The sequence below is a fragment of the Lepisosteus platostomus genome (genome assembly GCF_059453375.1).
Source record: "Lepisosteus platostomus isolate fLepPlt1 chromosome 5 unlocalized genomic scaffold, fLepPlt1.hap1 SUPER_5_unloc_1, whole genome shotgun sequence".
In the NCBI taxonomy this organism is placed as follows: Eukaryota; Metazoa; Chordata; class Actinopteri; order Semionotiformes; family Lepisosteidae; genus Lepisosteus; species Lepisosteus platostomus.
This window is the reverse complement of record NW_028291471.1, coordinates 457,220-467,381: the sequence shown is the minus strand read 5'-3', so window position 1 is coordinate 467,381 and position 10,162 is coordinate 457,220. Positions and strand designations below refer to the sequence as shown.

The following is a 10,162-nucleotide window of genomic DNA, read 5'->3' as shown; positions in this document are numbered from 1 at the left end:
AGTTATCCCAGGGTGTGAGGAGAACTGAAATTTAGTAAATACATATTTTAATAGAGTGTAAATCTTCAAAGTGTTCTGTCACTTCAAAAGCAAATTACAGGAGCAGGGATTGAATCCACATAGACATTTGCTTATTGAGCTTAAGTCCAACACCTTAACCACTCAGCCATCCCTAAAAACAGTTCCAGCTCTCTATTACACAGTTCATTGAATATAATTGTTCATTGAATATATTAATTTAATATATTTGTTATATTTTTGAATGGAATGGGACTGTACACTGGTGGTTCCCAGGGGAAAACAGGGTTATTGACCCATTGGGTATTCTGAGAATAAATTGGGTGGGTGAATGTAACCGTGTGGTAAAGTAAAACAGTCTTCTTAGATGAAGCCCTTCAGATGCAGCCCCTGAAAGTGTATAAGACTTAAAATTTATAGTACTGCTGACACACATGGAGCCTCTACATCAGACCGAAATAGTGATGTGTTCGCTTAATTGTGCTGAGGATCTCCTCATGAATCTGTCTCATTCATCAGTGGAAATAGAAGCCGTCACTGTAAACTTGGACGTGATGTTCCACAGTGTGCCTTTCCTCTTGTTGTATTCAAGAGTACTCACTGTGTGAGCTCCTCACTGCGTTTCCTTTTCTTTTCCTGTGATTATCTACATGGAGTGTGGTGACAAGATAGTCTTGAACATTTTCGGTTCGTGAAAGGAAACACTAAAGAAAATACAAGTGATTAACTTTTGAAATATCGACAGTACAGCTAGAAGAGTGGAAGATAAAATACGATTTATAATTAAATTCACAATACACTTAAGGAAAACACAAACGCCCGAACAGGGACTTGAACCCTGGACCCTCAGATTAAAAGTCTGATGCTCTACCAACTGAGCTACCCGGGCTCTAGATGGTGAATGACACTGTTGTGATCCTCGCAAGTCACATGTCTCTTCTTGTGCCGACGCGCAGTCATACAGTACCTGACCCGTCTGGAAGGTCAACTGACAGACTTTATCCAGAAGCGACGGCACCACTCCCAGTAGAATGAGTGAGAAATACAGCATGACATGGGGAGGTAAGGGGCTCCCACAATTCATCTTTCCTCACATCAATGATTTTTTCAATAGCATTTTGACCTTTTTTCACATTCAGATTTTTTCCCATTTAATAATATATTTTAATCAACAACATTAAGAACGAAAACAAATGGAACATTTTTTGGAACAACAATTAAAAAAAAACTTTCAATGCCTTGGTTGTATGTCTGCACACCCTTTATAAAGGGAGTTGTAACTATGCTGAAATTTAAAGAGCATTTCTGTAGAGAAAAAACATTTTTTTATGCCTTGATGTTAAGCTCAGGGAGCCTGCCTTTTAGAAATTCTATCTCTAAACACCTTGCGCAGCCTCCAGAGAGACTAACAAATATTGTTTTGAGAAATTGGCTCACACACCGAAAGGCACTAACGTTTCTCTTCGTTAAAGTATGTCAGTAACTGTTTAACCCAAAATGTTTGTAATTGTGAATTTGTTAAAATTCAATAAATAGTCTATCAGCAGCAAGAAATTATTATGAAAGTAATTTTTTTTTATATCATAAACTGTAAGACACGAAGAGAGTTTACAGGTCGTATCCTTTGCTTTGTCTTTTAAATTAATTGTGTTCGGACTGTTGTGTTTCTTGAATTTCTTGCAATCATCAAATGTCGTTGTTTGGTCCATCAGTTTTTTTCTCGGTTGTACAATGGAATTCGCGCAGTTTTCAGCTCAGTGCGGAGTCCAGAGGGAGGACTTGCTCACTGAATGATCTCTCAAGAAATCCCGGGTGAGATTCAAAAGGTGTCTTCTTCAACAGCCACGACACGTCTGAAGACCTCTGGATTTCCTGAATATGACATAAAATTAGTTCAAATCATTTGGTAGTTAACAGAACTAAATGCCTTAGAAGTACATTTGAAACAGCAGAGCAACACCGTAGCACTTCGAGTTTGCCTGAGTTTAATTGTGTGAACTTGGCTCTCTATGAACATGAGCAAAGAGTTCACATTCAACAGAAGATTGCAATGTGAGCACAGTAATATAAAGCACCTGGAGATGCTAGGACCTCATACATGCGAAGCATGCGCTCTACCACTGAGGTATATCCCCGACAGACTTATTAACGGAACTGAGATGTGCTGATGCTCCCTGAACACAATCCACCACTAACGAAGGATGCCTGCAGTTTCCCACTTTTGTGTTTCCTCTACTACAGAGTAAATTCATAGGAATGAAGAAATAAGGAAGGAAAAATAACTGCATCGAAGCTTCCAGAGATTGGTTAAAATGAATCCGTTATTTTTATATCCAGTCACACGGGCGACGATGATTGATTTATCGACGGGGAGTGCTTTTTTACCTCCTCACTCGACTACCTTGATTAAACTACGCATAGAACAACAGCAGTACAGATGATTTTCATGGACCGACTTGTTTTGTACAACTCGAGTGATAAAGTCCTGTCTGCAAATATTGTAGAAGGAATGGTAACAGGAAGGATCATGTTATTTAATATGTCCTTTGGAGATGCCTTGTCAACGCACACAGGCGTTAGAGCTGGACAAATAATTGATAGTGGTGTTTGTAAACAATCATGAAACATGTTATTTCTAAACCAGGAAGAAAGGAGCAGACTTAAACTTTAAGAGACAGAAACAACACCTTATCACAGCTAACATTAATTAAAATGACATCACAATAAAAGAACGGAGCCTTGAGTGAATCAAATTAGTTTTCATTGGACGTCTGTCTCTTCATAACTTTGTAGGTGAGAGGGAGGATTGCGGAAATGTGCCGGTGTTTCTCAGAAGTGCGTTGGTGGTATAGGTGCCTTCTAAATTATTGAGCCGGGTTTGAATCCCGGTAAGTGCATCCCCAAATCTTTTCAAGAAAATCTGTGATCCGGTAACATATCTTTTGAAACTAGCATTCAAGGTAGGATACGTGTTCTTAAATACCAAAAAACTCTATAAGGAAAAAGCAGATCTCTGTACACAAGACGGCAGTGCGATCTTAGAATTCCTGTGTTGTTGACGGATTCAGACTCCTTCTCAGAGGTCTTTGCTCACCAAATAACTTTGCAGCTGAGGAAGAGCACCCCGGAAAATACCAAACACAACCAGCGAGCGTGTTGGTTGCTCTTGCTCTTAATGCAAGGAGCTGTTTTTTTTAATCACTATTAACCAAAAACAGCAGCACAGGTAGGTCGCATTTGTGATTATGTCACTTCTCTGCTTCAGCAAGGTCAATAAAAGACTCTGAAAGTAGTAAAGCAAAACTGAACTCAAAATCATATTAGGAATTCTGAGCGATATATCCATACAGGTAATCCAATAAGAATGTTGAAATATTTGAATATCATCTCTCTATATATTTCGCTGCTTTTTACCAGGAGTAAAACTATTGGATTGAAGGAATGCTAACCTCTTGGTTAAAATGTATAGTTGTTATTTGGAGAAATCTGTAAACTCGTGATCTTATATGTTTTAAAAGACAGCACAGGAAAAAACGACAGTGCTGATTATTTTCCGGAGGCGGAGCACTGATGACCTATCCGAGCTAATTGATAAAGCTCACCCAGTGGATACTCTAGCAGAACGCCAAAGAACATTCACATCTGTAGCCAAAGAAACCACAGGAACAACATCAGGAAGCACAATTAATTCCCCTTTTAATTTTTTCCTGTAAGGTATGCTATGTGAATTCATGAAGTTAATCCTCTGATCTCTTTTGAGCACGAACAAAGTATTTCTGATGGAGCGCTCTGTTCAAAGATAAGCTATTACCCCTGCCAACGATTCGGCGTGAAGAATTAAAAGTTTAACAGACAAAAGCAGCTCACCACCACAGCCAATATTAAATTTACTTGCCGGTACACTATCATGTGCACTGCCTCAAAACTGATCTCGGCAGATGTTGTTCCCTACATAAAGCTGAACGTGCCAAAGAGAATTTTTGTTGAGAAAACAAAATATTTTTTCTGCCTTGATGTAAAGCCTGTCTTTTAGAAAGTCTATCTCTAAACACCCACCGCAGCCTAACAAGAAGCGCTTTTACTGATCGTATTGCAGGTCTTAAAACACTATCATTTGGCAGCGGTGGGATTCGAACCCACGCCCCCAGAGAGACTGGAGCCTAAATCCAGCGCCTTAGACCGCTCGGCCACGCTACCTTCCTCCATGCTCATCTTCCTCACATTCCTGGCTTGGAAAATGCCGGGGGCTTCAGCTTTTGTCGTCGGATCTAATGATATCATGACATGTGGATGTGACTGCACCTTCATCTTCCGAGATGCTTTCAATAGCACAAATGCTACTTTCACCGGCACAAACATAGCAATAACGAAAGAGGTGGGTTTCATCCTTTGTGCTGTTTGTAGGGGCGCAACTCTACGTCGATCTACTGACTTGAAGAGCAAAAATCAAAATCCTCTGCTATTACTGTTGCTTTTTTCATAGTTTCTTTAAATCCTTCATTTGAACATAGATTTTGAAGGATATTGATGATAATACCACATAAATTGTGGTTTTCTTGTGATCGCCAATTTTTTTCAAATACCAGCCTTTTTTACAGTTCCTTGCGTGTTTCACAAAGTATAATAGCCCCCCTCGCATCCTCAGCTAACATATTTTAAAATTACAATAGATTATACAGCATGCATGTTTACATTTATATTAAAATTAAAGTAAATATACCAGAATACATACAGTGCTAACCCAATAATTCTTGTCAGGTTCTCCAACAAATCTGCGTTGTTATTTTAACATGTTTCAGCTGAGGGTGCAACAGGAGTATAAATGAATTTTCCCGCCAGCCGTTCAAAGACCAAATTCCATGAGTGAACACTATTTTCTCAGAAGTTGCCGGTATTGGACTTTGCCGGTGGTATTGAATTATGTCCAAACTGTTGTAGTAGTTCCTTCTTGAAATTCGACACGTGCAAAGCACTCGTAATATCATAGGTGTTAAAGTTTGCTGAGTCTATTCGAGTCATGGTGTGTATCCCTGCCTATCATTGGGAGACGGGTAGCTTTTTTACACTCAGATTCCAATCTTCAATGCTTTGTGTGAGAGCTTACATAACTTTCATTTTCTCATATTTTCTGACGACTGTTCCAAAGGGGCTCCGAATACTTTTCAAAAATCTGCCTGCATGTTTGATTATTGTCATTTCATTTCGAAAAAGTTCAATATTGATCATAACTAAAGAAAATAATGATCACGAACAAAAAAGGGATAAAGATGCGAGTCGATCTTGAATCACAGCTGGGTGACACGGTCTTCTGTTCTGATATGGTTGTACGAGAAACAGGAGGAATCGCCAATCTCCTATAGAACATGAGTTGAATCAGGAGTGAGACATTTCGTATACTCGTGCATATGTCAACGCCTGACCTACATCGTAAAACTAACATTAAGTTGTCAGAGACATTCATTTATATACAAACAAGAGACAGACCAAGTAATAATTCTACATTAGTTCAGGTGGGTAAACCTGAACTAACTAACTAATAAGCCTATTAATAATTCTACATTAACGTGTCCTACACTGATCAGACTAATTGACATGGTCTGATTCAGAGCCTGTGCAGTTCGTGCTAATTACAACAAGGACAGTTCTGAACCCTCATCACCGAACTGAGCACAAGTTCAGCTGTTCTCCAGTTTTGTTACGTATGGTTTTTCATTGCAATTGAGTTCAGAGCTGGAGCTGAACTCCAGACAGTACAGTGTTTTGGGTAAGTTGTCGAAATTCGCATGAGGCTGCAGACAACTTACCTAAAGTGTGTTCTATAGCTTTCAGGTGGAGTTCATTTATATAAAAGAATGTAAGTGGTATAAACGAAACAAGCCAGACGGCAGTCCAACCTACAGTATAATTTTCTGATGGAAGTCCTGACGCGTTATTCATTACGCCACTGACCCTGCTATTGTAGTGCTAAAATAAAACACGTTTTCTACATTTATATCTGTTTAAAAATCACTATCTAAAAAAGACAAAGGGTTTGTGTGTCGCGCTAAAATTCCGCTTCATTTCGAATGCAAATAAAAAACCATTTTGTTCCAAGAAATCATAAATTTGTCACATCCTTCATACTACTAATAAGTATACGAATAAATACTCGGAAGAAGCCGCTCAGGTATTAGAGAGATTTAAAATCGGATCGGAGGATTTAGAGTCCAGACTGCAAACCAACAGCTGACACAGGTCTTTTATAGAACCGTTTTGATTTCCTCTACTTTGTCCCCGTGACGTCATTGTCCTGCTCGCAGCCGAGCCCGACACACGTCTGGTTTCTGTCGCTGGGCACATACCCTGCGGTCCATGCGGGTCCTGATACCCCAGTACAATGACGGGGACACTAAACTGTAAACAGGTGCCGTCCTTCGGCTGAGACGTAAAACCGAGGTCCTGTGATCATTCAGGAGAATGGTGGTGGTGGAGGGGAGTCCCCATTACCTGTAAAGCGCATTGAGTGGAGTATCCAGAACAGCGCTATATAAGTGTAAGCAATGATGATGATGATGATTATTATAATGTAAAATGCAATAAAAAAAATCAAACTTTGATTCAAAATAGATTAATGTAAAAACTGATAAAGCTAATGCTTTTTTCAGGGCTATATCTACTTTTTTTTTTAAAAAGCGAAGTCTGTCGCGATTGTGAGAGTTAGATAATGTGTTCCAGCGGGTGCCTTCATATCATGAGCGTCAGTCTCGCCCGTAGCTGCGAGAAGGTTAAAAGCGCACAAGTGATCTGTAGACGATGTTCGGGGAAGAAATAATTCTGTTTTCAGCACAGGGAGTGAGAATGAGCTCAGCCCGGCTCCCAGCAGAATCCATTCTGGTTTGGTTACTGTTAGACTGTGCGTCTGAGGCTCTTTGGATCGCAATGTAAAAAAAAACAATTGCTCACATCGTGTGACTTTCACGACAGGAAGGAAAGATATCACTTTAAAAAATCAGAACTGAAGATTTGGATCCTGGGCCTCAACTTAAAAATAAACAGAGTTTAACGACAGGAAATTGATTCCAGTTGTCAGATCACGTATACGCATACCTTAGCTTTGTGCAACAACCTGAAACTTTCAGGTACCATAAATAATATTATTGCTAAACATATGCCATTCTAATCTGCAAGCGACCAGAATATAGAATACGAATTTTTGTATAAAAATGCATTAAGTCCTGTTCTACACCTGCATGCTTTGGAAGCGCTGGCCTACCTGTATCAAAATATCAGATTGTGTTTCTGCAACATTTCGTGCATAGTACGCCATTTTATCTAAAACAGTCACAACGAGGGCTTTACATGCAGTCTGGGGTATTTTCCCCTTTTATATTTTTGCCACTTTATATCGAACCTGTTATACTCCCAGAAGTTCACAGTAGCTTGTACTTAATAAAAATGTACAATTCACCGCTGGTATAAACAGATGTGTGCCGTCTTTGCCTTTGTAAGCATTTGTTTAAAAAATAAGTTCACAATACGATAAAAACACAGAAAGCACAAACTTTATAATACAAGGATACAAAATCAATACCAAATCATTATGCCAATTAAGTAACTATCCTTTGAAAACAGAGAACACCTTTATATCTACAAAAACTTGACATTTGTATGTATTTTTGAATTACAAAGCAGACAGTGTAGTCCCTTAATTCAAAGATCAGATCTTGGCCAAAACAAGACAATCAGACGTGGGCTGAATTCGGAACAGGAGCCTTTGCTTAGTCGATTATTGAGCTTTTGATCAATGTCTGAATAAAACAGATTCGCTTTTTTAACTCTTTGATTAAATTACACGAAAAGCACCTTCCTTCGAGCCGGAATCGAACCAGCGACCTAAGGATTCCCTGTTGACTCCACTACAGTCCTCCACTCTACCAACTGAGCTATCGAAGGGATATGTGGCATTGCTCTCTGGCGCATACTGCCCAATGAAGTAAAATGTGAAATGGGTGATTTAAATCCCACTTCGACATCAAGTTTCCAACTCGTTTCCTTAGTCTCATTAACTTGAATTTAAGCCACGAACCAGGATTCTACTGTATAAACTTCCAGGGATATTACAAAATGTTTGATGGGGCATCAATCATTCCAGGCGGAAATTGATCCTTTTTTTTCTCGAGGGATCATATTAAACATTTCATTAGTCTCGAGAGGAGGATCACCATGAGACACAAAACAAACAGTTTCTTTCGGTCTTTATTAGAAAGTAGCATTTGTGCTACATTAATAATATTTTCGTGGAAATAAAGAAGTTGTAAATTTTAAAAATGTATATTTGAATCGAAATGTGGTTTTGAGTTAAATATTAGCGTGTTCATGTAATTAGTTTGTGTTTGTCATTAATATATATATATATTGCCATGTTACTAGAATTTGTAACTGAAGTTTACTAGTTGTTTTTTTATAATGATTAGACATTTGAATACAATATTGTAAATAATGTATAATTTGAACTACATATTGTTAAGGTGTGAATAATTGTATATTTTAATAATACATTTCTAAAACAAATCATTGGCTTTATTTACTAGTTTCTACACCTATAAAAATCTTTTTTTGATGTATAATAGACATCAAAGAAAGATGTCAATTATACATCAAAGATGAGCAGTGTGTGTCGTGTTCACAGCTGATAACTAGAAGATGTCTGGAAGAGGCAAGGGCGGAAAGGGACTCGGGAAAGGAGGCGCTAAGCGTCACCATAAGGTTCTCCGTGACAACATCCAGGGAATCACCAAACCCGCCATCCGCCGCCTGGCTCGCCGTGGGGGAGTGAAGCGGATCTCCAGGCTGATCTACGAGGAGACCCGCGGGGTGCTGAAGGTGTTCCTGGAGAACATCATCCGCGATGCCGTCACCTACACCGAGCATGCCAAGAGGAAGACCGTCACCGCCATGGACGTGGTGTACGTGCTGAAGCGCCAGGGCCGCACCCTGTACGGCTTCGGAGGCTAAACAGGAGCGGAGCTTCACTACCAGACCCCGACGTATAAACCCAAGTGACCCAGTGACATTTGTCACTGCTGAGGTTGCTTTATGGGTCTATTTTCTATACTGTGCTGATCAATTGGAAATCAAATTGCAAAAAAGACCCGTTCCCACACCTAAGGTCAAATATTAGGAATCAAAACTGCTCAAGATTTCCAAGTGCAAGATCTTTTTATTCATAAAATACCCTATTTATGTTGTATGAGAAATATTAATATTAATACAGAATCTTTTTTCACCAAATAAATGGGCTTCCTGACTTCAGAAAGCCTTCTAGACAAATACTAAAAGAGCAAAAATTCAATCTGGTAAATGAAATGAAAACAAATACCCTACCAAACAGGCAGTACAGGCCATTCAGGATGATAATACAAAACCATTTATAATTCAACAAATAAAACCTGTCAACTGGTAATCACCACTTATCATAAAAAATAAGTAGCAATACACAGTAGGGGACTCTTGGGTGCAAGTTAAATCCATGCAAGAAGGGGGTTTAGTGTTATATTTCCAAATCAGATATGCAAATGAGAGATCTGGCCCAGCCAATCTCAAAGCTCCCTTGGTCTGGAATGGAGCTGCTCCCCTCTTCTAGTTATTCACACTGGAGTTAGGTTACATATTAGCACATTTCATCTAACAGTTGCTGCAGAAACAAAAACGTAAACAAATGACCTGGAATGTGACCACACCTATTAGAATGTAGTTCAATAGATAACTTGTAAACCTTGTCATAAGATTTTTTTTGTTCTACAAAATATACTTTATTCCGCAAAAAAAAACATCTCAAAAGGAACATCTCACACATATTAACACTCCATGTAATAAAAAACAACGGCGGAACGGAGATTGATTGCATTGGTGAAGGAGGTGTCCCTCGGCACCGCATCCGTCGCACTTTTTGGCTGCCCGGCAGGTTTTTGCCAGGTGCCCCTCTTTGTTACAGTTGTGACATCTGACGATGTCACACGTGTTCTCCTTGTGGCCGGACTGTCTGCACTTCTTGCAGAAATCCGGCATCCTGGGGTAGTAAAGGTACCCCCTGTCGGCTCCGATGTTGAAGCGGGCCGGGGGGTGCTGGAAACCGTCGACGCCCTCTGGGTCCTCTTTCAGGAGG

The 10,162-nt window shown here is 39.5% G+C and overlaps 1 protein-coding gene and 4 non-coding genes across 5 annotated transcripts; 1 reads left to right on the top strand and 4 right to left on the bottom strand.

Moving 5' to 3' along the window:
• Window positions 1-834: 834 nt before the first annotated feature.
• On the bottom strand, window positions 835-907 carry trnak-uuu (transfer RNA lysine (anticodon UUU)). Its single transcript has one exon. It is a non-coding gene; the product is annotated as a tRNA-Lys (tRNA).
• Window positions 908-4,133: 3,226 nt separating this feature from the next.
• trnal-uag (transfer RNA leucine (anticodon UAG)) lies at window positions 4,134-4,215 on the bottom strand. Its single transcript has one exon. It is a non-coding gene; the product is annotated as a tRNA-Leu (tRNA).
• Window positions 4,216-7,862: 3,647 nt separating this feature from the next.
• On the bottom strand, window positions 7,863-7,950 carry trnay-gua (transfer RNA tyrosine (anticodon GUA)). The gene is given in 2 exon segments: window positions 7,863-7,898; window positions 7,914-7,950. It is a non-coding gene; the product is annotated as a tRNA-Tyr (tRNA).
• Window positions 7,951-8,700: 750 nt separating this feature from the next.
• Window positions 8,701-9,012, top strand: LOC148638401 (histone H4-like). Its single transcript, XM_088623355.1, has one exon. The coding sequence runs from the start codon at window positions 8,701-8,703 to the stop codon at window positions 9,010-9,012; it is 312 nt and encodes a 103-aa protein (XP_088479481.1).
• Window positions 9,013-9,291: 279 nt separating this feature from the next.
• LOC148638400 (U7 small nuclear RNA) lies at window positions 9,292-9,347 on the bottom strand. The gene has a single exon (XR_015931062.1). It is a non-coding gene; the product is annotated as a U7 small nuclear RNA (small nuclear RNA).
• Window positions 9,348-10,162: the final 815 nt, after the last annotated feature.

Bases quoted from the DNA above. Each gene is read 5' to 3' on its own strand.
- LOC148638401 (XM_088623355.1), top strand. From the start codon at position 8,701: ATGTCTGGAAGAGGCAAGGGCGGAAAGGGACTCGGGAAAGGAGGCGCT.